The sequence below is a fragment of the Pogona vitticeps genome, chromosome 4 (genome assembly GCF_051106095.1).
Source record: "Pogona vitticeps strain Pit_001003342236 chromosome 4, PviZW2.1, whole genome shotgun sequence".
In the NCBI taxonomy this organism is placed as follows: domain Eukaryota; kingdom Metazoa; phylum Chordata; class Lepidosauria; order Squamata; family Agamidae; genus Pogona; species Pogona vitticeps.
Window position 1 is genome coordinate 175,413,756 of NC_135786.1, and position 27,582 is coordinate 175,441,337.

At 38.0% G+C, this 27,582-nt stretch overlaps 1 protein-coding gene across 3 annotated transcripts; it reads left to right on the forward strand.

The window, feature by feature from the left end:
- On the forward strand, nucleotides 1-27,385 carry TMX3 (thioredoxin related transmembrane protein 3). 3 transcript variants are annotated; one of them, XM_020796642.3, is made up of 16 exons: nucleotides 1-143; nucleotides 2,106-2,160; nucleotides 3,890-3,929; nucleotides 5,341-5,464; nucleotides 5,799-5,844; nucleotides 6,162-6,242; nucleotides 7,833-7,932; nucleotides 8,223-8,300; nucleotides 13,644-13,710; nucleotides 15,058-15,156; nucleotides 15,932-15,989; nucleotides 18,186-18,239; nucleotides 19,002-19,058; nucleotides 20,306-20,435; nucleotides 21,890-21,958; nucleotides 24,226-27,385. In XM_020796642.3, the coding sequence occupies exons 1-16, from the start codon at nucleotides 98-100 to the stop codon at nucleotides 24,490-24,492; spliced, it is 1,371 nt and encodes a 456-aa protein (XP_020652301.2). In that variant the 5' UTR covers nucleotides 1-97; the 3' UTR covers nucleotides 24,493-27,385. The 3 variants fall into 3 exon arrangements, with proteins under 3 accessions (XP_020652301.2, XP_072854863.2, XP_072854861.2); XM_072998760.2 differs by lacking the exon at nucleotides 1-143 and adding an exon at nucleotides 1,025-1,530; XM_072998762.2 differs by lacking the exons at nucleotides 19,002-19,058; nucleotides 20,306-20,435; nucleotides 21,890-21,958; nucleotides 24,226-27,385 and adding an exon at nucleotides 18,559-18,805 and having other exon boundaries at nucleotides 2-143.
- The last annotated feature ends 197 nt before the right edge of the window (nucleotides 27,386-27,582 follow it).

Here is a 27,582-nt window from a genome sequence, read left to right on the forward strand (position 1 = left end):
ATGCGCCTTCAAGCAAGAGGCGTCGTCCTGGGTGTGCGTTAAAGGCTCGCTTCCCCTTCCGGCTGGTGATCTGTGGAATTTACCGGCTGCTGTCACTATGGGAGCAGCGAGGGAAGAGCGGTGGAGTTTATTGTGGGCAACAGGTAGAACAAAGGGGATGGTGTGGAGTGTGTGTGTGTGGGGGGGGGGGGGAAGAGAGTTCTTTTCTCCATGGGCGTCAGACCCAAAGGCAAGTGCCCTTTCCTGCGGGGTTGGGACAGAATTTGGGTGGGAAAGGAAGAGGGTGGCTGGCGCCTGGCTGGCGGCGGCGGCGGATGAGTGAGGGAAAGGTTGAAAGGGGCCTCTGAGGGAAAGGGGTGAAGGGAGAGGCGGGGGTGGTGGTGGACGAGGGATGCGCAAAGGCCGGGAGGAAGCCTGTGGAGGCGCCTCTCTCCGGTAAAAGGAAGCAGCTGAGGGAAGGGACAAGGAAATGGCAGGGGGCGGACGGCTCAGGATGCTGCAAGTGGCCTCGGGGGGAGGGGGGAGGGGGCTCGGGACGGCCCTAGATCTTCCTTCAGAGGTTACTGGAGGCTTGGTTGGGCCCAGGTCCCCCCCACTTCCCTCACGTTGGGGTCCTGGTAAGCGCCGTGCATAGAAAGGGAACACCCCCCCCCCATTCCCTCCCGTCCGTCCAGACCTCGAAGGCACAGAGGTGTGTAAACCGGCGGGTGAAAGGCGGCGGCCGGTGGCAGGAAGTGCGAGCCTGCCGTTGGCTCCAGCGCCTTGCTGCCCTGCCCTTTGAGGGATCTGCCATGGCAAGGATTGAGTTGGCAATGCCTGAAGCATGGGAGAAGAGTCGGTGGGTTTGTCCGCCTTTGAACCAGCGCTTCTACAGTTCATTACCAGTGAACATGGTGGGTGGGGCAAATGGGACGTGTAGTCCCGAGCATTCTTATCCCCCAGGGCCAGTGTGGGCCACGAGAGGCAGTGGCTGTCCCTCCCCACGTTTGTTTCTTCCCCTTCCCTCGCCCACTATCTGAGCAGGTTCCTCTTTGTGAGTGGCTGCATGAGGTTTTCTGGCACAGTTGAGAAATGGATTTCTGCCTTCACATTGTAGCTTTATCTTGATCTAGTAGTATGAGGGAGTCACAAGGAAAGCAGCGGTGTGCCCCTTTTGCACACCTGCCTACTTCTTCAGTGGTGGTATAACAGAAAGATCCAGTCCAGAGAGTCTAATCCTCCCTACCTTGGGGAGGAGGGAGAGTGAGAGCAAGTAAAAAGTACTCTTGCTCCTGGTCAATCTGACTGGGAGGACAATTGAATGGTCAGAAGTGGTGTGACTACTTCTATTTCCAGTTATAATTTTCCCAGTTGTTAAGAGACAGAAGTTTCTCCTGCATGGGGTTTAAGCTTTCAGCCCCTCTTCGAAAGAAAGAAAGAAAGAAAGAAAGAAAGAAAGAAAGAAAGAAAGAAAGAAAGAAAGAAAGAAAATGCCATGGGGTCCTTGGATGCAATCCATAAATTTCAAAAATTCACGGCCAGAGTTTTGAGGTGTGGATTTTGCAATGTTTATATTTCTTCTGCACACACAGGCCAATCAGATGAAAGCTAGCATCCATTTGTGGGATTTTACAGGTTCAATGAAGATATTATCTGTCATCTTATACAGTAACTGTTATTGGCACACTTCAGACATGGAGAATATAAAGCTAGTAGAAGTGGCCACTGACTTTTCTTGTTTTCTTTTCTTCAGTGTACGTATAGCACTTGCATAACAAGCAGAATAGGCAAGGTGACAGTTACAATCATTTGTCATGGCCACCCCAGCACATGTGGGTTTGATCTGGTCCAGTTCCCTTTTCTCCTGTTCTGTATTTGCTCTCCATATATGACTTAGGGGCACTGTTTGTTTCCTATAACCTGTAACATTGGCGTAATGACTGTGGCTCATGGGAATTGGAATATAACAACATCCTGAGCATCACAGAAATTACATCCAATTAAAACCTAACTATCTGTATACTTTATGATTGGCAGGAATGATCAACTTGCATTTCTGTATCATAGTCTGTTTTATAGAAACCAATATATATAAATATTTCTTTTTCTGCCATCCTTTTTGATAGTTGCTGCATTTATTCTTGCTGTAGATGCATCTTTTGTAGAAGACTTAGATGACTCGTAAGTATGCAGTATTTGCGTTGTAAATGCTGGCTAGAGACGGGGTTTTTTGGATAAATTTTTTAATGTTTTTTAGCTTGCAACAGGTTGGTGCTTCCTGCACCAACATTTCCTGCATGTAGGTAAGATGATAATATGACCACTGCATTGCAAATAGGACATTTGGCAAAGTGAGGAGGAGGTAGGAAAGTTCCCTCTGTATTTCCCACCTCACAAGTTTAACAACTATATTGGTGACAGGCCTTACAGGTGCTTTGTGTTTAAGTGTAAAGTGGTTCTTTGATGAATTCTAGTTTAAATTCCGCTTCAATTCCAATGTTTCTTCTCATCTGGAGAGATGAAGTCTGTAGCAGATAAAAAAATTTTTGAACAGATCAGAGAAGTTCCTCATTCTCCAAGGCATGATGATCCCCTTCATGAAGTCTCCTTCATTCTAGTGTAGAAGCACATGCTTAAACAGCATAGGTACCAAGACAAGCATAGGTACCAAGTTGAACTGAGTGAGCACTGTTACGGCATGGAATGTGCATTCACCCCTCCACATCCAGCATGGAGGCTAAGCAGGATGCAAAAGGATCCTGTTTGCTGAAGCTACATCTTCAGTGAACTGCACAGAACTTAAACAAGGAGTATTCATTGGGAAGGGCCTATCTCTTTCACAAGATCCCCCCCCCCCCCCAATTTAGTAGTTTGGAGAGGGCAGTAAATTTTGTGGGCATACTTGCTAATTTATCCTATCCATATTTTTTACTCTTTAATTTTCCTACTTGTATTACTTAAATATGTAGGGATAAACATGACCAGGGATTCTGTTTGGTTTTAGCATTTGTACAGTGTTACATTACAATTGTTCCTTGAATTACACAGGTCAGAGACAGCATGGTTTTGGTTATATATACATATATATTTTCCCCAATTTTTTCCCAATTTACTTAAGTAAATAAATATTCATTCATGCAGTTACTTCCCAGAACTGCATGAATTCAACACCAAAGGCATCAAAATGATCTACTTCCCTTCAAACACAAAATCTCTAATTTAGTCTCTAGATTATGGGTGGGGGCGTAAGGACCTTTAATGCTCATTAAACACAGCACTGTATGGAAAGGATTGTCAGTGCTATGGAAGAGCGCCCCAACAGATACACTATAACTCTTCTCTGTGTGTGAATCAACTGTGTATGTTTTGTACTTACGTTTTGGGGGGCATAAGAGTTTTTGAACTATGTGGAGATCTGGAGTCCCTTGCTCCAGCATTGTTGAAGGTAAAAGTGTGCTTAGATATATATTGTTAGCAAAGAAAAAAAAATCAATACTAGCACTCATGCAAATTGTTTTCACATTTTTCCTTTATTTCCCAGTGTCCAACCAACTGCACAATCTGGGCATGTCCAAATGGACAGTGAGTAGCCAGCAAGATGTGCACATAGTTTTGTGATTTCAATTTTTATTACAACACTATTTACATGATAATGTAGAATGTAAATGTTAACATTCAGTTCAAGAGCTCAGTTTATTAAATCCTTCAACAGTAAAAGACAATGAACTTTGTGGTTTCAAACTGTGTTGTTACTTTATTAAAATGCTGTATGCCCTTACTACACAACAAAGACTTAAGATGTTTTATTTGGAATAAGCTTTTGTGGCCTTTATACCTCCATATCAAGTACAGTTGTTTCTCTAATACAATGTCTGTCAAGGCTACTTCACCAATTATGCCTCTTTCTTAGGTTTAAAGAGAATCGTAAAGATGACATCTGGCTTGTAGATGTGAGTATGACAGTATAGGATAATTGAATTCAAAAGCATCTTACTCTTTATTAGTTTACTTTTAAGAAGTTTGCAAATCATTACTAAGTGTCCTACTGCTTGAAAGAAAAAAGTTAATACAGCACAATTACACTAATTAAAAGTTAACTTTAATAATGTAAAAAGGTTTAGCATTGCTATGTAAAGCTTAAAGGAGGATTGAATGGTAGAGAAAACTAATATATTAATCTACATTACACTGACAGATTGATAAGCCCTGTGTCTTGAGATAATCTTGTTAAATTTAACTTTAGCTACTTTCTTCTTCATGTATTTTGTCTTGCATGTAAATACAGATATTGAATAAATACGTTACCCTGCTACATGTTGCAACAATCCTTGGAGGTTACTGTTGGATGACACAGCACTTTTAAAAAACTTGGCTATATGAAATTGCTGTATGTTCCTGTACTTTGCTTTTATTCCCTATTCTAAGTAATAAGATTTTTTAATAAATACTGGCCAAGAACTTTTACTTGCATCCTTCAGTGTAACATGATTAGTGTAAATTTTGGTAGTAAACTGCCTCAAGTTGAAAAGTGAGCATAGACATCTGCTGCCATCCACTGAGTTGCATGTAAAGCAGGTTGTGCGCCACTTAAACAGACAACAGACCACCTGCCAACAATACTTTGATAGACTGAATCTTTGTTTATTGGACCCTCTCCAATCTTTTCTGACTATCCAAACACTGATTCATGATAGCCACTATCTCACCCAAAAATAATAAGAGATAGAACTGATTGTCTCTATGACACATCATCCCATCTCTAGCATATCTTTCCAACTAGGTAAAGGCAGACTTTGAAAAGAAATTGGGATACAGGGGAGTCTTTACAGACATGAAAATGGAGTCATCATGAGGTAGCGAAATAGTTGCTCAGTACATTCTGGAATTGGCTGTCCAAGTAGGAGTGGAACCATTATAAGACAGTGCTTCAAATTATCAATTTGGCCAACTTCTCAAAAAAGAGACTTTGGTTGATCATTAGTTATTACATATTAATCCATCTTTCCTTAATTTATCAGGAGAAGGCAAAAAATAAAGATTCTTGATAGATAACAATTAAATGCATATTCACATCCCTTGATTTGTCATCATACACAGCAATTTCTTTTCCTGAAAAATGAATCTACATGTTCAGAATTTCTAGACTTGGGCATGTATGAATGTTTGAAATGTATTTGCAATAGGCTTTCTCAAACATGGGTGGCGAACTTATGAACCTCTAGGTGTTGGTAAACTACATGGTCATGTTAGTGGGGCTAATGATGGCTATTGAAGGTGAAGTGAACAGCACCTTAAGGGCCATAAGTTCTATATCCCTGCTCTGTTTACTCTGATAATTACTCTGTTTTGGTTTCTTCTCAGTTTTATGCACCGTGGTGTGGCCATTGCAAGAAACTAGAGCCAGTGTGGAATGAAGTTGGTAAAGAGATGGGAAGCACTGGTTCTCCAGTAAAAGTTGGGAAGATGGATGCCACTTCCTATTCTAGTATGTGTAGTATAAAGTCTGTTTAATATTAGAATAATAACCTTTGAAATTTTAGAAAATCTAATACGTTACTGAACAATATACACTAGTCAGAAATTGATGAAAAGTGCACTAGACATGAAGAGCTGCATGGGGTACATTAGCAAGGCTTCCTGCTGGGCGATAGACAATAACTGTAGGAAGATCATATTCCTATAGTAATTTTTATGGCTGAGCAAAAGTTCTAAATGACTGATGCTGTGTACCAAAATTGCTTCCACAAAAAGTCTATGAAAATATTCTGGAATATTTGAATTAGTATAAGTAATGATACATGCTGTTGCATTTTTTGTAGGTATTGCCTCTGAATTTGGAGTTCGAGGCTATCCAACAATTAAGCTGTAAGTTGAACGTTGTGTCTTTTATCTAAAATGCTAGTCCTTACAGTGTCCTTTGTGTCTACCTCATGAATTTTGTACTTCTGTGACTAGTGTTCTTTTCTTTTCTGCTCTTTTAATTGAAAAGCTACTTCAGGAGAGATTATAGCTGCTCCCCCCCCCCCGTCCCCCCTGAAGTAATGTCTTTGAAATACACTTCTTTTCTCTGTTGATGAAATGTGAGCCTATGTATTGTTTGTTCATTGTTTGCTGAATGTGCTGAAGATGTTGTGAACATTTCAGATACTCATACAAGATTTTTTAAATGTAATTTTACTTAGATTAAAGGGTGACTTGGCATATAACTATAGAGGACCTAGAACCAAAGAAGATATTATTGAGTTTGCAAACAGAGTAGCAGGGTAAGTATTTGTGAGTTTAGTTCTTTGTGGCATGTATTATGAAGCTTTGACACTGGTTTCTTTGTGGGTTTTTTTGTTTTGTTTTTTTAAGATAATAGAGCAATGTATATGCATCCTTGCACAGTAGTATCCACTGCCACCAGGATGGTTCAGTGTTGTAACTATTTGTTGCTATATCTCCTGATACTTTTGCCATAACTTGCAAAAATTGGAGAGGTTATGTGAAGCGATGTCTTGACCTTTATATGTGAAATTCTCTTGAACAATATGTTTTATCTTTTGTTCAATAAAACCTTTGAACATGAGGCAGATAGTAGATGATTCTTCTCCACTTTCACTGGCCCCTTATAGTTTCCTTTGTGTAGCTGTCTGTGACTAGGTGTAAGAATTTGTCTGCCAGAACAGCTTAATATTAAGTTTATACTAGTTTATGTCCTGGTTATTCCAAGCCAGTCCCTTATTATGTGATCTAAAATGGAGATAGAGTTTTTACTATTGCCATTTGAAGTGGTTTTCTGTTACATATGTGTGGTACAAATGTTAACAATTGTTGCTGAATATTTTGGTTGTACTAGAGTACTTTGAGACTTTCCTTCTTTAGTTTAGTCTAATTGGAAAAAGTTGCTATTAAGATGTGTAACATCTCACTACCAAAAATGAAATATTTAAAACAAAATATATTAGAAAACTAGTTCAAATATATATTAGAGTTTGTTTAAATGTTTTTGGCATTTAAATAGATGTGTTTTGCAAATGTTATTTATTTTTGTCTGAGGAACCTTTAAAAGTGAAAGAATGACATAAAGCAGCTTAATGTGATGATCATCTGCAATTGTTTTTAAAATTGTAGGTTATCATTTTAAAATATCCTAGAAAAATGGATGGTTACTTTCATTTTCTAGAAATCATAATTTCACAGCTATCTTCATACAAATGATAAAGCAAAATGCATCTCAGTGCATGATGAAATTGGAATTCAGTGTTCTTAATTAAGTCTTTAAATGTTTCTGTATTAACTGCAGTAATGATGCAATTATAGACCATAGTTGCTAAATTCATAAGATAAGCTGGGATGATGTAATGATTGCTACTAAGGAATAGATATCAAATTGAAATAAATTCTGGCAAGTTTTTTTCCCTTGAAGTAAACATGCTCTTTCAAGGCAAACACACTAGTGCTTTCAATGTGTAACTTTATTACTAGTCTTAAGCGTTACTGAGATTGTTTATTATTACCAATTTATACTTTCAAGTTCATCCTCTAGTTTTAGTACAAATAATAGATAATACATGTCTATCAGATTAGCACAAATTAGTTTATATATGGTTTACTACTTATACATCTCTAAGTGAGCTGGAAGTCTTACAACTGATGAAATTAGACCAGCTAGTGTGATCCATTGCTGGTGTGTAGAAACCTTTCTTGGCTCAACTTTAAAGGAAAAATAGATTCAAACCACAGGTTAATTAAAATTCTTTTAGTTTGTGACAATACTGTTAATAGAAATACAGGAAGCATGCTTAGAAAGTTGCTTGGCTGTTTGTTTTCTTATACATACTGATTGCTGTTTTCCCCCTTCTGTTGTCCAGACCTATTATTCGACCTCTCCCTAGCCAGCAGATGTTTGAGCATGTGCAAAAGAGGCATCATGTATTTTTTCTGTACGTTGGTGGGGAATCTCCATTAAAGGTTTGAAATATCAAATACACTTTTCTTAAAAAATGTTGCTCATTGTCAAAATGTTCTAGGTCTGGATTTTTTATATAGAGGTAATTATAAGCTTTAATGATGGGAAAAACGTAGAATAAGGTGCTGTAGTTGCCTGGTATAGTTAATAATTCAGGGAGCAGTTGATATTGATCTTAAGTGCTTAAAAAACATATAGCAGATAATATGTAACACTGTGTCTTTCCTTCTTACCTAGAACAATTTATGAAAACTAAAAATCTGTTTTTAAATATCCATTTATATTTCCACAGGAAAAATACATAGAAGTTGCCTCCGAACTAATTGTGTATACATATTTCTTTTCTGCCTTGGAAGAGGTATTTCCTGAGGTAAATCCATTTAACAATTTAGTTCAAGTAATGCTGATTCAGTCCTTCCTGCTGTATTTATTACTTTACATCAATGCAAATTAGAATAACCACTGAGGTTTTTCTCTTTGATTTCTGATCGCTCACAAAATAAATTATTCACCTGTAATTTTGTGAAGCAATTATAGATTGGTAAGCCATCATTAAAATTTGAAGGCACTTTGCTTCCTTGGCTGTCAGTGCTGCACTGTCTTAAATTAGGGGAGTCCAAAACTAGGCACTCAATCCAGTTACTCATGCATTGTTTAGGCCCATTCTCTCTTCTCAAACACTTTGAAAAATGTGATGAGGATTATATGTCTTTGGATATAGGATAGATATAGAGCTACTGGGAGTATAGTATGATTACATCCTTGTCACCATTTGAGAACTGAAGGAGAAACAGGACTGCCTTGTTTACTTACTGGCTTGTGTGAGTGATGAGGGAGAGGTTGAAGCTAGACTAACCTGCACTGCCCCACGAAAACTCAATTCCTGATAAATTATGATGGCTATTCTACTTGTTGATCTACCTACCATCATCCTAGCCTCCGAAAAGGTAAACAATATCTCTACAGTTCTTTGTTTTTCAGAATTTAATGGCAGGTGGGAGCCTCATAGTTTATGAGAGAAGGCTATAATCATATACAATCTACACCACTTGCAGTAGCATGATCCTATGTACAGTCCCTCACTTCAATATGGGAATCAGACTTTGCGTCCTTGTTCAGCATCTATGGCGAACCTGGAGAAAATATATGCTACTTATTGCCAATTCATGTGAATGTTGTAAATCTTCTGTACCTTGTCCCTATACTTGGCAAAGACAGACTACAGTAGTAGAGCTGTATTATTGTAGACTGAAATGGTAAGACTCACTGGTATTTGTGTTATTCTTTGTATGAAGACACTCAATATTGTTTTACATTTACATATGAAACGGTGCATTGCATTGCATTTAACATTGATAGATCTGTTTACTTTCGGTTCTTAAACATCTGTTGGTGCAAGAACTTAAAATGTAAAAAATCTCCAAGATTTCATGCTATTTATTCATATGATTTAAAAACTAGATGTCTTGGTAACTTTGGTTAGAAATGTCAGTTGATTTTTTTTAAAGTGCTGAGACGTTAATTTCATGCAATTAATTTGATTAACCTGACTAAAATTCTCCTTTTAAGCAATCTGATTCTAAACATATTTAAATTTAAATATGCACATGTGACATGATATACAGCATATAAAATACTGTATTTTTCTATCTATAAGATGCTAGGTAAAGGTAAAGGTTCCCCTTGACATTTTAGTCAGTCATGTCCCACTCTAGGGGGCAGTGCTCATCCCCGTTTCCAAGCCGTAGAGCCAGCATTTGTCTGAAGACAGTTTCCATTGTCACATGGCCAGCACGACTTAGACCCGGAACACTGTTTACCTTCCCACCGAGATGGTACCTATTTATCTACTCGCATTTACATACTTTCGAACTGCTAGGTTGGTGAGGAGCTGGGACAAAGCGACGGGAGCTCACTCCATCGCGTGGATTCGATCTTACGACTGCTGGTCTTTTGACCCTGCAGCACACAAAGGCTTCTGCGGTTTAGTTCGCAGTGCCACCACGTCCCTTTTATAAGATGCTACTTTTTCCTAAAATCATTAGTACGTTAAAAATTGAGGGGCATCTTATACACAGAAGTAAGCTGAGATAGCTCAGGAGAGAACAAAACGGCACATACCTTGCCTCTGTAAACAGGCTTCAGTCAGGAGGCTTAGCTTCCCCCAATCACGAGCCTTATGGAACTGATGCAGCTGATCCTCAACAAACCAGTTGGAACACACCTCCTTGGAGGTGGAGTCCGTAGGTTCAGATTCAACAGAGGCTCAAAATATCTGATGTTCTGAGCCCAGAAAATTTTCTTAATTTTGGGGTTAGAAAATTGGGGAGGGGGGGATCTTATAGGGGAGTTATAAACAGAAAAATACGGCATTCACTGCATGTTGTGTGGGAAATTTATTTTGAATATAACATGCTATTGGTTGCATGACTACAATGACGACAGAACTTCCCTGACAGTACTAACTAAAGTAATGATGATGCTCACAACAAATCTGGCAGGAGTGTTCATTTTATTTTCACTTTATGACAGCATAGTTTGTTTCATTTGCATGTGACCCCCCCCCCCAAGCCCAGCTCTGATCCTACCTTGATGTTGGGGCGCTCACCACCTTGGTGCATGCGCTCGTAATCTCAAGATTAGACCACTGTAATGCGCTCTACGTGGGGCTGCCTTTGAGGCTGTTGTGGAAACTCCAGATGGTGCAGAATGCAGCGGCCAGACTACTTAGTAGAGTGAAATAATACCAACACATCTCTCCCACTCTGGCCGCATTGCATTGGCTACCCATCCGGTTCCGCATCAACTTCAAAGTGCTGATGCTTACGTATAAAGCCCTAAACGGTTTAGGGCCACGATACTTGGCAGAACGCCTACTCCCACCAAGATCTACCCGTGTCACTCGTGCAAGCCAGGAGGTGAGGCTGAGGAGCCTAATGCTGAGGGAGGCCCGGAAGGAAAAGACAAGAAATCGGGCCTTCTCAGCGGTGGCTCCTCGCCTCTGGAATAACCTTCCTCCTGAGATTCGTGTGGCTCCCTTGCTGGGTATCTTTAAAAATCAGCTAAAAACATGGATGTTTCGCCAGGTCTTCCCCCCCAGTTAATTCCTGATGTCCCTCTTTTTCCTCCCCCCATTGTTTGCCCCTATTTTGTCGACATGTTTTTATTATGTAAAAACCGTTTTATATATTATTTTCATTGTGTATTTCTATGTTGTAAGCCGCCTAGCGTGGTCTTAACCGACTAGATAGGCGGGATATAAATAAAATAAATAAATAATAATGAAAGTTGCTTTGAGCCTGTTTTAATTCATTCAATGGCTCATCCTGTCACTGTGCTACCTTGAGATCTGCCATTCTTTTTGTTAAATTTTGTTATGCTCCGAGCTTGAAATGCTGAGAAATGGGGACAAGGAATTTTGAAGATGTAAAGAAAGAAAAAGTATAGCTTTCATATCACTATAAAAAGAATACAGTTCTAATTTCTTGCTATTAAAAAATGCATACAGTACTCACCAGAATTCCTATTAACATGTTAGGGTGAGTATTAGATATCCACTCTCTAGCATCTCTCTGCCCTTTCACCAATTTGCTCTATTTCATAATACAACAGTGCTTCGATTTACGACCATAATCCGTTCCAGAAAATGGTCGTAACTTGAAATGGTCGTAAGTCAAAACACCGTTTCCCATTGAGAAATGTATTGGAACGCTGTAAAAACACCCAGAGCAGTTTTTAAAAAGCAGAAAGCAGCACCTTACCTTACCAGGCATTCTCCTCCAATCACATACACTCTAACTGCTGGGGTGAAAGAGCTACAAAGAAGCAGCCTCTTCGCCACCAACAGTTAGCAATTTGAATTTCCCGCCTTTTCCCCTTGCTTTTTTGTGTTTGTAACTGGAAGCTCCGGCCACAAGTCGAAGCAAAATTTTGCAGCTGGAGCTGGTCGTAACTCGAAATGGTCATATGTCGGGACATTAAGTCAAGGCACCACTGTATATAAAACTGTTCCTTTGTTACATGCAGACACTACAGTAAAAAAATGTGAACACGTATCAATGCATTAAAATTACTTCAGTGGTTTAAAAAAAAAATACAGTGTAACCAAGCTGGCTTTCTTCATTGTACATGTCTTTTATATCTTTGTCACAAAATGTGCCTAGATTTCTTGCAACCTAGGTAGTAAAGGAAGTTGGGAACAGTCCTTGGTATGGAAGGTCATATAAGCATAAATGTATCCATTTAAATTCATATTATAGTTTATAGGCCAAATTTGTGCTGCTCAACATAGCAAATCCCATTACAGTAGGCCCATTGAATCAATGAGATGAGTCAATTCCTTCATATTTTGTATTGATTCAAATGGGCCCACTCTAGTTACATAGTAAGTTGCAGTTACAATTGTCCAATTTGAACAAATGAAACATATGAAGGAGCTGACTTAGTAAATCTCAAGTGATTCAGTGGACCTACAATAGCATGGCTTCTATGCTGACCAATAGGATTTTGGCTGTTGCTTCATTTTATAGATTATTTTCCTGAATATTACATCCCAAACAGTGAACAGTAGTAGTAGTAGCAGCAGCAATAAAAATAATTATTAAAATTGTCTGTGTTTCATGCCATAAAGCCGGAACTGACTGATAGCAACCCTAGTAGGGCTTTCAAGGTAAGTAAGATATTTAAGAGTGGTTTTACCAGTTCTGTTCCCCCAGTGAGTTTCCATGGCCAAGTTGGGGATTCAAACAGTGTTCTCCAGAGTCCTAGTCCATCACTCTTATCTACTACACCACAGTGGGAATCCTAGTGGCTGGATAGCTTGATGGTTTAGGTATCTGGCTGAGGAACCAGAGATTGGGAGTTCAGTTCCTCCCTGTGCCTCTTGGAGGAAATCAGTGGAGTCATGGCAAGCTGCACAGTCCCAGGATGCCCCCAGAAGAAGAGAATGATAAATCACTTCTGTGTATTCTCTACCTAGAGAACCCAGGAAAGGGTTGCCATACATTGGGATCAACTTGATGGCATGGAAATACTTATTAAAAGAAGGTAACAGTAAAAAAAGGGAAAGAAAAACCGGTCAGATAGTCAACACCAACAGAACAGATGGCCAGAATCCTATTGCTTATATGCATTGGTGTGAATTGCAGTGGCAATTGCTAAATTGAATTGTTGGCATATGAAGAGCAATACAAGTAGCAACTCATTAGCGACTTCACAAATATGATTTACCTCATTGATGTATTATCACTTTAAATAACCAGTAAAATTCTGGAGAGTAAGACAAGCTATGAATTTAAAAATCAAATCCGTTTGATGGGCCAAAACCTTACCTATTTTCTAAAAGATATTTTCACTTGGAAAAAAAATTGAGAAGAATCTCCACATCACTAGTGGCAGGGTGCAGGTGATGTCACGTTTGTCTTTCTTCATTGCTTGTAATACACACTCTGATATTTCTAAGTGACTGTAGGTGCCATAACTGTCAGTTGGTAAAGTGGAAATAACTAAACTAAATCATTTTCCTATTCTACAAAATTTAGGAAATCCAAATCAAATGTTAAATTATTTGGATTATACTCAAATGGGTATAAGAGTGGTCGACCAGACCAGATGGGCGGGATATAAATCAAATCAAATCAATCAATAAATATAAATAAATAAATAAAACTTCAAATTATTTGTTCAATCTTTTTTCATGCTCTTTCTTTTTTAGAATGTAACACTGCCTGAGATGCCAGCTGTTCTTGTCTTTAAAGATGGAACTTACTTTGTATATGATGGTAAGTTGAATGGCATAGTGATTTGAGACATGTGTCATGTATGTGTACAGGTTTTGTTTTTAACGTTAAGTATTATAGTCTTAATCTTGGTTAAATCATTTAGACATTATTTTATTATTCAAAACTAGTAAAATATAGCTTTGCTGTCATTTTGGGATTAGAGATTTAAAAGTGATGCCGAACTTTGATCAGCACACAAAAGAATACAAGCCTCATAACTATGTGAATTGTGTTTCAAATGAGGTTGTTCACTAGTGTGTTACTTATAAACAAGTGTTCTGAAAATGTTGGTTGTGTGCACTCCTTTTCTAGTGTATATTCTGATTTTGAGAGACTCCTGTAAACGAGATGTATCCTTTAAACTGTAATTGATTATGGTATGTGAACAATAGTTGCAATGAGAGTACAATAAACTACAGTGGTGCCTCACATAACGTTTGCTTCGTTTAACGTTTTTTTTCACTTAACGTTTATTTTTTCACCGTCAGATTGTGCTTCGTATAACGTTTTCCCCTATGGGCGATTTTCACATAGCGATTTTGGGACCATGCTTCGCTTAACGTTTTTGGTTTTAGGTCCCCTGCTTCACTTAACGATGTTCATTTTTTCAATTACGAAAGTGTCTTAACATGTTGAAAAACGGTTTTAAATGCTTGGAATCGTTAGTGCACCTTCTAAAATGTGTGCATACTTACATAATTTGGCGTTGATCTGACTTTTCGTTAATTTTTTGTGAATTTTTTTCTCCCCCATAGGAAACAATGGAGGTGTCAGATTTTGACAGCTGTCAAAAGTTGGGGGGAAAAAATTCACCATAAATTAACGAAAAGTCAGATCAAAGCCAAATTAACTTTTGCATCCGTTTTAGAGGGTGCAGAAGCTAATCCAAGCATTTAAAACCATTTTTGACCCTTTTATGACACACTTGAATTTGCAAAAATTGACTTCGCAAAGCCATTGATATGTATTGAGTCGGCTTCAATACATTCCAATGGAGGAAACATTGTATCGTTTAACAATGTTTCCTATGGGTTTTTTCGCTTAAGGACGCCAATCCGTGCCTATTGGAACGGATTAACCGGTTTCCAATGCATTCCTATGGGAAATGGTGTTTCGCATAAAGTTTTTTTCGCATAAGGTTTTTTTTTGGAACCAATTAAAAACATGCGAGGCACCACTGTATTGTAATTTTTATTTGTTATCTTTGATCCTGCTTGACCTGTTGTTTGCCTGGCATGCAACCTTTCTTTTTCTAGATTGTATGTGATGGTGGTACTAGGTGGCATAATTTGATAGGAAAAGCAGATTAACTCCCCTCCCCTGGGGACATGTTTTTCTTTTTCAAAGAATATGAAGATGGTGATTTATCATCCTGGATAAACAGAGAAAGGTTTCAGGGATATCTTCATGTAGATGGATTTACACTGTATGAACTTGGTGACACAGGTAATATGTTTCCAAAATTCAGCAAAAAATTAGAGTATCTTTATTTTGTTTTGCTTTTAATCTGTGTTTAGGATCCTTCAAAGATATATGTAAACATATGTTCTCCATCCATACACCCTTATTTCTTTCTTTCTTTCTTTCTTTCTTTCTTTCTTTATTTATTTATTTATTTATTTATTTATTTATTTATTTATTTATTTATTTATTTATTTATTGAACTTATATGCCGCCCATTTAGATATAGTCTACTCTGGGCGGCTCACAAACACGTAATAAAAAACAATCAATATAAATATAATAATGTGAAGTATTCACATTATTGTTCAGTATTAGGAACTAATCAGCACACTGCAAAATTGAGGTAGAAATTCAGAATGCTAGGCTGAAATATATATATTTAACATGTGTGCTATGCTTTGGTGGAAAGCAAAATTCAGTTAAATAATCCCCTGCATGTATTCTGAAATAATACTCTCCTGAAACAGTAGTAGTTCTCATTTTTTACTGAAAATTGATTCATTTGAAACATAGAGTTAGAAGATATTCACAAATATCGTACACTGCTAGAAGGCCAAATAAGTTGGCACTGAAAATGTTTAGGGCTAGAAATAAATAGGATTTGATTTGATTTGATTAACAGCTGTTTAATTTGAAGAGTTAAATTGATGCTTATTAAACTATTAAAGGTACTGCTACTTCGGGAATAGGAAGATTTTTTAAATAATTTTCACTGTAGACTTACCTAAATTTGGTTCTGTATCTTGTCTTATTTTAGGGAAACTTGTGGTTATTGCAATTATTGACGATAGAAACGTTTCGGTTGAACATACAAGGTAGGCTGATGGCCAGTTTTGCATAATAAAACATGACACAGTTCTTTACAACTTATTCTACTGAAACTTAACACTATATGAAATTTATCCCACTCTGATTTATCTCTTTCTGACCTTGAAGATCTTCAAATACTGATTAGAAAAGATGACACAGGTAGAAAACAAATAATCAACTTCTTCATATGTTATGCAGTAATGATATAAAGATTTTGATCCTAAGCACACTTATAGGCTACAAGTCTAAGGAGTGGAACTTTTGTCTACTGTACTGAAAAATCACAAAAGGTAGAGTCAGAGCATGATAATTAGTTTCTATATCGTTTGATACAGGACATGTATAGCTACTGCAGAATAAAAGAATATAGTGCATAATAGTTATACTGTTGATAAATGTGTTATTGCTAAATATGTACAAATATGCAAACCAGAGGCTCATGCTTTGCCTGATAAGCCATGATACACACACTTAGAAATACTACTGCTGGATGAATGTGATTTTTTTAAATTTTGCCTTCTTCCTAGATTGTTAATAGCTTTGTAATTTTTTTTAAATGTCACAGCTAAAATATGCTCCTAATTTTTAAATTATTTATTTATTTATTTTATTTTATTTTATTTTATTTTATTTGTTCGATTTATATCCCGCCCATCTGGTATATTCTACCACTCTGGGTGGCTTATTGAATATCAAAACAATTTAAAAACATAAAAACATTAGCATACAACAATAACAAATAGTGCAGGAATAAATAAATAATAAATACCAAAGAAAAAGAAATCACTAGTTGACAGGAGGGAAGGCCTGGATGTACATCCATGTTTTCAGCTGGCATTTGAAAGTACCCAGCGTAGGGGCCTCGCAAATCTCCAGAGGAAGGTTGTTCCAAGGAGGCGAGGAGCCACCACCGAGAAGGCCGAGCTTCAAGTCTTTTCCCTCCGGGCCTCCCTCGGCGTCAGGCTCCTCAGCCTCACCTCCTGACTTGTGCAGGTGATCTGAATAGATCTTGGTGGGAGCAGGCGCTCCGCCAAGTATCGAGGTCCTAAACCGTTTATGGCCTTATAGGTAAGCATTAGAACTTTGAATTCAGTGCGGAAACGGATGGGCAGCCAGTGCAGCTTGGCCAGAACAGGAGAAATATGTTGGTGTTTTCTCACTCCAGTAAGGAGTCTGGCCGCTGCAATCTGCACCACTTGAAGTTTCCACATCAGCCTCAAAGGCAGCCCCATGTAGAGCGTGTTACAGTGGTCTAATCTTGAGATTACGAGCGCATGTACCAAGGTAGTGAGCGCCCCCATGTCAAGGTAGAGTCGCAGCCGGGCAATCCGCCAAAGGTGGAAAAAGGCGGTGCGAACTACTGACGCCACCTGGGTTTCCATGGTGAGCGTTGGGTCCAGGTCTACCCCCAGGCTACAAACCCCACTCTTAGCAGCCAGGGTCACCCCTCAAATGTGAGAGAGCCAGCCAGGCCACCAACCCCAAGGGCGTCCACCCTCAGAACTTCCATCTTGTCCGGGTTCAGCCGCAGCCCATGTTCCTGCATCCATTGCAGTACAGCTCCCAGGCAGCGCTGGAAGGACAGGACGGCATCACCTGCAGTTGGTGAAAAGGAGATGTAGAGCCGGGTGTCATCAGCATACTGATGACACAATGCTCCACACCCCCTGATGACCCCACCCAGCGGTCTCATATAGATGTTAAACAGCATTGGGGAGATAATCGACCCCCGTGGGACCCCACAATTGAGATTCCACGGGGCTGAGACATTCTCCCCAAGCTGTACTCTCTGGGGTCGGTCCTCCAGGAAGGAACGGAGCCAGGCTAACACCAAGCCACCAATTCCCAACTCGGAGAGCCTCCCCAGGAGGATACCGTGGTCAACGAGAGAACCAACAGAGACATTTTGCCCCGTCAGCCTCCCTCAACAGGTCATTGTACAGGGCGACCAATGCCGTCTCTGTGCTGTGGTGTGGCCTGATTAGTGCTAGGATTCATCAGTTAGCTTATTTCTAATCATTTGTCCATGCCAAACACCAGAGAGAGAGAGATTTGATTTTGTTTCACTGTGTATGTGCAGGTTGTAACAGGCTTTTTTCTTGTCTACTCTCTTGTTACCTTTGTGCACTCTAAGCCTTTTTGTTATGTTACTTTTATAGAAAACGTGCATGTGGATATCCCATGAACTCTTTCTTTTTTAGGTTGAAGTCTGTTGTTCAGGATGTTGCTAGAAATTATAGAGACCACTTTCATAGGTATGTGGCCGTAATAATAGAATTTCCAGGCTTTTATTCTTAAATAAAATTTAATTTCTTACTGAGGTTAATAAATGTCACAAATTCTACTACTTTTGATTGCCACAAATTAATAATATAATTGTGGCCTAGTGGATAATAAATCTTTACTGTAAAAAAAATATCTTCTGAATTTAGTATAAAAAAAGAACAAATGTTACAAGAGGATAGGAGCCAACATTGTCAGCTGGACTGGTACCAGAATAGGGTCATAGAGGAAAAAGAGATTTATCAAGATGATTAAAAATATTAACAATAAAGCAGAATCTTTATATTTTAGATCAGGTTATGAATTCATCCTCCTTATGTCAGTGAAGACCAGGACTATTGAACAGGGCTGTGAGGTGTTGGTTTTGGAAGGAAAATCTGAAGTGGAGAGAATGGTATTTATAGTTTACACTAAATGTATTTGCAGCTTCTGAACCAGATATCAAGATGTTTAGATAGTCTACAATGCTTTCAGCACTTCAACATAAATATTTGAATCACTAGAGACATTTGGTAATACAAGGGGATAGTTGATTTTCATCTTCCTTCTTCAGCTCCTTCAGTCACTTGAAAAATCTGTTCTGGAAGTTTAGTATGGGAAGAAGAATCGAAATTGCTTCCTCTTCTGTTAAAGGAGGGTTGTGCTAGTTCCATTTTGGAAGGACAGTCTGACATGCAACATATTACCATGATAATTAAATTATATTTAATTTCCAGTTTCTTGTGTTTTAACAGGAACTTTCAATTTGGCCATATGGATGGAAATGATTATATTAATAGCTTACTTATGGAGTAAGTACATGAATTTGTTGAATTTCAAGCTGTTATGTATAGTATATAATGCCTGTTTATATATGTAATTCCTGTTTCAAAACTATTCTTCAGTCTGCATAAATTGATATGCAAGTAGTTATAGAAATGTGGTATGTATCTATGTGTGTGTTAAACACAAATACTGTACTTGTGTTTACCATCTTTCAGAGTGGTATTTGTTCCTTTTTAATATTTGCATACATGTTGTTTTAGCTTTAATCTTTTCTTTTAATGATGTAAGCTGCCTTTCGTTCATTTTAAGGAGAAAGGCAGAGTAATATTATTTTAATAAAATGAAATAAAAAATGATCAAAACTTAGATTGGTCTTGCACAGTGCTGCATATTGTGATGGAGTTCACAAGAAAGGATGCTATGTGTTTTATGATGATTCAAGTTACATTCTAACACATGTTTATGGTTTGTATGGTATCATTGGGTTTATGTACGTTCTTGTTTTCCAAATGCTTTTGTTTTTTATATAAGTCTTTTCACACAAAACACCTTTTGCCTTTTACAATGAAGCTGGGTTTTTAAGCAAAATGTTTAAAGTGTGTACATCATTTCCCCACCAGATGGCAGCCCATGATAATCAATTAAAGGAGTGTCTACAATAGGTGAAGAAAATCAACCTGGCATTCATTTGTATTGTAAAAAATAAAAACTGTATAGCATCAGTGCTGCAAATATATTGGTATCTCACAATTGTTTGTACATGCCTCAGTGAACTTGGATTGATATCTCTTAGAAGGGACTCAGGGAGACAACGCCCGATCATATTCTCTTTTTAACTCCCTAAACAGAGAAATAAGGTTTTAACAGAGGATAATTAGTTACACCATGGCATAAGGATTGGAACTTTATATAGGCAATAGCCTGATGAGCCTCATTCTCCTTGTCTTGGCTTTACCTGGAAAAATAACAGTAGCATGAGAAGAAACATGTCAGTGATTCTAAGCATGTGCTCTGTGTGTGTCACCACATGGTTGATGGAAGATACTCCTTACCATTGCATCAGACTGTATTTTATACACTGTAAATTGAAGAGTCTTCAGTTTCGCTGATGTTGATGAGTATTAGTATTAATATGATCCAAATCCTACAGTTACTTCCTCAACATTCTGTGAAGAGGTATCAAGATGTGTATAATTCCTAGATGTCTTGTAGATGAGCCAAACGCTGGTTGAATGTTTAAAGATGTTTGAATTGTTCCATTTTACCATTTCAGTGATGTGAAAATTCCCAGTGTTGTTGTGTTGAACACATCCAATCAACAGTATTTTCTACCCCATAAACCTATAGAAAGCACTGAAGATATGGTACAATTCATCAATGAAATCTTGGAAGGCACTGCAGAAGTAAGGATTTTTGCTATTCACTCTCTTAACAGCTTGTTGAATTAATGTCTTTTTGAAAGCTAATCTAAGAATTCGTTTGATATTATACTTTGTAAGTAGATGGGGGCATTTTTATTTGTACACGAATATGAATATCGCCGCACAGGTGCCATTAATGAGGGTCTAGCCCCATGGGGCCAGACGGTCTATTCACCTATCCGCTGTGAACACAGATGGCGCGATTCTACGAATGGCTCCGCAGCGCGTGATCTGCTCGCTACTCTTGGCAGGAGACAGGAGGACAAGCCTCGCTGCAAGGTCGAAGAGTGGCAAGCAGATTGTGCGCTGTGGAGCCATTGGTAGAATCGTGCTGTCCGCATCTGGGGCATATCCGTGAGTGGACCATCCGGCCCCATGGGGCTGGACCCTTTGAATTTTTATTCAAATATGAGTACCCCCATCTCTATTTGTAAGGTATTCCAAATGTGTTTTAAAATTACTTGAAAGGCAAATTCTAAAAATAATTAACCATTTCACTGTTCACTGTATGTCAGATTAGTTAACTACACTATATTCTGCTATTTCAGCATTTTGGTAGAGTAAGAGAAATAGTTTACTGCGATTATCGTACAGTTTGAAGAAGTGAAGAAAAGAGCAGGAGAAATCTTGGCCAAGAAGGATGTTTGGGCAAATGCCAGCTAATTGGATACATGAGAGTTAGATTATAATCACCACTATTTTTTATTTTTATTATTATGTAGTATGTGATAGTAAGGATAAAAAACTGTTTCACACTCAGTCAGGGTGTTGGTCCATCTAGCCTGGTATGGTCATCTCTGATTGGCAATGGTTCTCTGTTGCTTTGCCTCAGGATTTTTGCTTAAACATATTCTTTCTTCTTTAGTGCTTTTCTGTCCCATTGCTAACCAGTCGCAACCTTGCTTAGCTTCTGAAATCAGATCTCATCAGGATTGTATTTTTTAAAAAAACACACAGTTTAGTCTAGTTAGATTTCTGGCACGAGTTAATATAAAGCCAACTTTTAATGTTCCTCTTTCAGGGTGAGCTTTAGAGGTCAGTGCTGATCACAACTATTTCTTAACTGTTGTAATACAGTATCCTTAGCACTTGAGTCTATGTAACATAAGAAACACAGGAAGCTGCTTTATGCTGAGTCACACAATTCTCAGGAAAGACAGTCACCATGAAAATTTGTGGCAGCACAAATTTCCTATGGGAAGTAATTTTGTAGTTGGGTTAGGAATGTGTTCTTTGGGAGCAAATGAATACATGGTTCTTAACTGTGCTGACATAAATATGACATACAGCTCTCCATTTTAAGAAGGTGATTTTTTTCTTCATTAAAATGTACTTTGAAAGGAAAATAGCCATAAATCTACACAATGAAAAGAAGCAAATAAAAGCTGACATATAAGTACATAGTATTGACACTGTTTTTGCCTTACAAATTCCAGGCACAGGGTGGAAATGGAATTCTTCAGCGAATCAAGAGAATAATATATGATGCCAAGTCTACTGTGGGAGTAAGTAAAGGCCCATGTACAGCTAGGTAGTCTCCATGCCCATCAAATTTATGTGTAGTTGTTCACCAAGCATTCAGGTCAACCCATCATTTTTGATTTAGAACATGACTCTAGTTGTTGGAGCCATTTTGAAAATGCTCAATATATAGGACAGTGGTTCTCAGTCTTGAGTGCCCAGGTGTTCTTGGACTTCAACTTGCAGAAGCCCTTGCCAGGACAGCTAGTGGTGAGGTCTTCTGGGAGTTGCAGTCCAAGAATGTCTGGGAACCCAAGGTTGGAAACCACTGATAAAGGATGTGACATCAGAATTAGTGGGTGCTGTATCAGCAGTATTGAGTAGCTGGTAACTCTGTCCTCAGTCTAGCAGTACTATGGTGTAGATTGATGCCCTGAAACTGTGACTGATTATAGACCCATATTTCCAGTAATGTTAGGAATTGTGCAGATTCTCAAGGTTCTGGCAATCCATAGTACTACTGATGTTTTAGCTGGGTGGAGAAAACATTCTCTCAAAACAATAGAATCCAGCAGCATCCTTTAAACTAATCGAATTGTTATACCATGTGCTTTCATGGATGTTGTCCAGTTTGTCAGACATAGTAATAACTGGCTTAAAGGACCCACATAATTCTTTATTGTTTTATTTTGGCTGTCCTTGTGGCATTTGCCCAGAGGTCCGTGGGTGCATCTCCATTCCCACATGGGCCTTTAAAAAAAGTCACCGTTGATTTTTCTTTCTTTCTGAGTAACAGTAGCTCTATGCAGGTATTTTTATGTTCATGTCTAGGACTAAATTGGAAGCGGGTATGTGGGAACACATGTAAGCCATACATACTAACAGCTTAATGTGATTTCAGAATATCTGTGATTGTGAACACTAACAAAGCAGGTTTCTTATTGATCCCAGTGAAATTGAAGGCTCAAATCCTGTTTCATAGTTACACTGATGAAACAGAAATAGTGTAACTCACAGCAGCAAATTGCCATCAATTAACAAGTTCTCAAGGGACGTGGTGGCGCTGCGGGCTAAACCGCAGAAGCCTTTGCTGCAGGGTCAGAAAACCAGCAGTCGTAAGATCGAATCCACGCGACGGAGTGGGGTCCCATCACTTTGTCCCAGCTCCCACCAACCTAGCGGTTCGAAAGCATACAAATGCAAGTAGATAAATAGGGACCACCTTGGTGGGAAGGTAACAGCGTTCCGTGTCTAAGTTGCACTGGCCATGTGACCACGGAAGATTGTCTTCGGACAAAATGCTGGCTCTATGGCTTGGAAACGGGGATGAGCACCGCCCCCTAGAGTCGAACACGACTGGACAAAAATTGTCAAGGGGAACTTTTACCTTTACCTAACAAGTTCTCACTTGGATTCCTGCTTGGGCACCAAGTTTCCTGACTGGCATACTGTGAGGAAGCCATGCTGGGCCTCATTCTTTAGCAGTGATCAGCTGTTATGAGTTATGCTATTTCCCTTCCACTGAAGTAACTGTGCAGGATTTTGGCCTAGAGTCTTACATAGACTTTAATGCTGAATACACAAGGTCTAGGATGCTCGTAGGCTCACACCAGCATTCAGAGCTGGAGTTTGTGTGCATGCCAATGTCTCCAGTTTAGCCATGCTTGCAAGCAAACAAATGTCTGCATAGTAAGAAACAGCTATTGAGATTATTTGCATATAGTTATTCCTGTGCATGTTCAGTTTTTTGTTGTGGGGAGAGAGACTATGTCTATATGCAGAACTTTGGCCTGAGATTTTAAAAATGACAATGCTGGCATTAATGATTTGCTGTTAACTTGCTGACTCCTTTAGCCCAACTATTATCTGTGATTTCTCAGTTGTGCCGTAAATACTTTTGTGGGATACTTAGAGATTATCTTGATAAGTTTCTCTGGCTTTGATATACAACTTTCTAGTGAAGTAATTTGATCAGTGTTTACAAATGTAGATTTTTAAAACATCTTTGAAATATATATAGTTGAATATTTAAATGTTAACTATGATTTTGTATGCTCTAAATCAACCATTCTCAATGAGGGGCTTATGGCTGCAGAGTTCTGGCTCATTTGAAGGGGGCCACATTCTTCAAACGCCACTTTACAGTGTTCGTTGTGCAATTTATACAATCCAGATCTGGCTTATATTTCTTTCATATTGCATTTATGTCCATGGCCAAAAAAGGTCTTAATATATAGTATAAGAAAGGAACTTCCTCAAGATATTTTAGATGTTGTGGAAATATCACTAATGGCCAATTGTTTCTCCACAGTCTGTTTTCAAGAGTTCCCCACTTTTGGGTTGCTTTCTCTTTGGTTTACCACTGGGTGTCATCAGCATCATGTGTTATGGAATTTGTACTGCTGACACTGAGGGAGGGTCAGATGAAACAGAGGCATCTAAGAAGGAAACTACAGGCAGAGATCTGACTGATGAAGGCACTGAAGAAGAACAAGAGGAGGAAAATGATGAAAAAGCTGTAGAAATACCAGATGGAGAGGAGGAACCGAAAAATATATTAGAAAAGAAAAAAGATTAAATTGTTTTACTGAATGTTTTTTCCTTCTGTAGAATTTCAAAATAGAGACTTATTTATTGAATTCAGTTACTTATCTACCTGTGGTCTTCAAAAATGAGGATATTTTTGTTTTATGTGCATGCATACATATTCCTTGGCTTTGAAGAGGTATGGGTGGAAGTCTGGATTTTTAGGTCTCTTACTATTTTTATCCTGCTGAAAAGAAATCAGATTACAGAATGTACATAGATTATTTAACATGGATGCACACTGTGGTTGGATTTTTAAACAGTGATATTTGTTGTGTTCTAACTTCTGACCCTTGTGGTAAAAGACAATTCTACCAGCATGGCCAAAGTAGATCAGGCTATTCTATAAAATATACAGGAAAGCAGGGATGTTCTCAGCCTGGGGTGAAGTATATAAATATTGCTGAACTTTAGAAAGACGTAATAGGAAATATTTCTTTGATATACAGTGGTGCCTCGCTAGACAGTTACCCCACATGACAGTTTTTTTCACTAGACATTGACTTTTTGTGATCACTATAGCGATTCGCAAAACAGTGATTCCTATGGGGGAATTTCACTGGACAATATTTGGTCCCTGCTTCGCAAACTGATTTTCGCTAGACTACGATTTTGACAGCTCCCTCCGCACTCGCAAAACGGGTGTTTTTGGAACCTAAGCTTCGCAAGACAGCTATTTAAACAGCTGATCGGCAGTTCACAAAGTGGCTTTCCTATGGCTGATCTTCACTAGACAACGATGATTCTTCCCCATTGGAATGCATTAAATAGGTTTCAATGCATTCCAATAGGGAAATGCTTTTCAGTAGACAATGATTTCGCTAAACAGCGATTTCAGTGGAACAGATTAATATTGTCTAGCAAGGCACCACTGTATACATAAATGTATATCGTGACCATTGTTTCTGAAGAACAATATTTTTTTATTTTTGTTTTGAAAGGAAAAACATTCTAAATTTTCCATTATAGACATCTCACACCAGAATTAAAAGTGAATGCTGCATTCCCCTAGAATTGCATTTAAAATACAGGATTATTGAATTTAAAAGTGCTGTGTGTTTACTTGATATTTCTGAGTATTTAGTAATGTGTTATTTCGGACCAATGTGCATAATTAAAAATTCACTTCTATATTTAAGAGACTAGAAAGATATATTTCTTCCAGAGGAAATTTTCCCAGGTTTTGACTACTTAAAAAATTTCAGGGCTGCATTTTTTCATTGCATCAATGGATTTTATTTTATTTTATTGGTATTTAACTGCATAATTCTAGGACAAGCCTTTCTCAATATGCCAAAATATTTTTCAAGTGGGTTAAATCTTGCTAAAACCTTGATTTCTGCAAATACTTAATTTAAAACATTTTTCTTGGTATGTTAGTACTGGTACTTATATTTGACATCTCTGTTGACTACATGTTGACTGAGAAGGGGAAACTAATTATCTGTAGCATTGTTAACATTTATAGAAAAGGGAGTATTTGTTGGTATAATCCATTTTCATTAGCTCTTTAATCATACAAGTCATCTTTAATACCACCCCATGAAATTGAAAGGGACTAAGCTGTCTCCCGAGTTGAGATCTCAAGGGATAAGTCATAAGATGGTGTTTGGAGTACTGATACCATGGTGATTACCATAGCAACCAAGCCTATGCTGCTCATTTTCAGGACTCAGGCTATGTCACATTCAGTTAAAAAATAGAAAAATGTTTTTAAGCTTGTGGATCATAGTAAAACAGCTAGGTATAATAAGTGTACATTTGTGCATTCTTGGACTATTCAATTAAACATTAAGCTTGAATAAAAAAAGTTTGAGGAATCAATTAAAATGAAGTAATGTTTCTGCTGTATAGGAATATTTCATTTTTTTGTAGAGGAAGAAAATGACTCTAAAACAAGGTACCTTTGTTACACAATCCAAGCAAAATAGTTCTTCAACATAATATTTTCACATATTGTGTAAGGTTTACTGTTTTTTTAAAAAAAAAATATGCATCAGATAATCAAGAAATGTCATGAGAAATGTCAAGTGTCTAGTACTTTTATTGGCAATAACTCTATCCAAAGAATAAATTGTGTTTCTTGTATAGAAGCCATTAAAATGTAAGCCAAACCATGAATATTGAGATTCTGTTATAAGCTGTTTTGTTTCCATAGCTAAATTCTGTTCATATTCAATCATGTTCCCTTCCCCCAAAATAGTTGGCTTTTTCTTATTGCAAACGCGTTGCCAAACACTGGGATCTATGAAATCAGCATGCGCTGCCTGGAACCTGGATTTTGTAATAGGACAATGAGGTCCCCCAAATTATGCTGGAATAGCAAGTCTTTTTTTTAAAAAGTGTTTTATGTTCTTTATAAGACCATTTTAAAAGAATGCTAGTGCAAGCAAATGGAGTTCAATTTATTTTGGATACCTTCTTAATTTTGTTTTAATTATATCTATATTCCATTAGGTATAAAATAGCAGCAAAATGCTATGGAGTTGCTTTTCTAGTGCTGGGTCTGAATGTGTGCGCTTTCCCAAAGAAAACATTGTGCTACATCTGTATCTACTATGTAATATTAAACAGATTTTAAGTAGTTCAGACAGAATACTGAAAATAGATATATCTTCACCACTCGGCTTATGAAACGTTGAACTCCCTGATGTTTACCAAAGTGAAATGTGCTGCCATTTCATCCCAACTTCGTAACAGTGCAGTTCAGCCAGGATGAGGAGTTAGTGGTATAAAACAAAATTACTATTTTTGATCATGTTCACACAGAATAGTCTCTATTTTAACTTGAATTGGAAGTGCTCTAATATTTTAAAGTTTATTTAAAGTTGTTGGATTTATCAAATGTAAATGTGTTTTCTACAGCAATAAAATATTCAAAAAGATGTGTTTTTATTCTTTTATGCTGCATTTGTATATGGTCTGACATAAAGCAGAATGTATAAATAATCCTGTTGGATAGGGCCAAGGACCCATTTGGTCCCAAATCATATTTCCCTTTGTAGCCATTCAGATCCTCTTAGTATCCCACAAACAGGACATCAGCCTTTGTCTGCTATTTTCCGAGAACTGTTATTGAGAG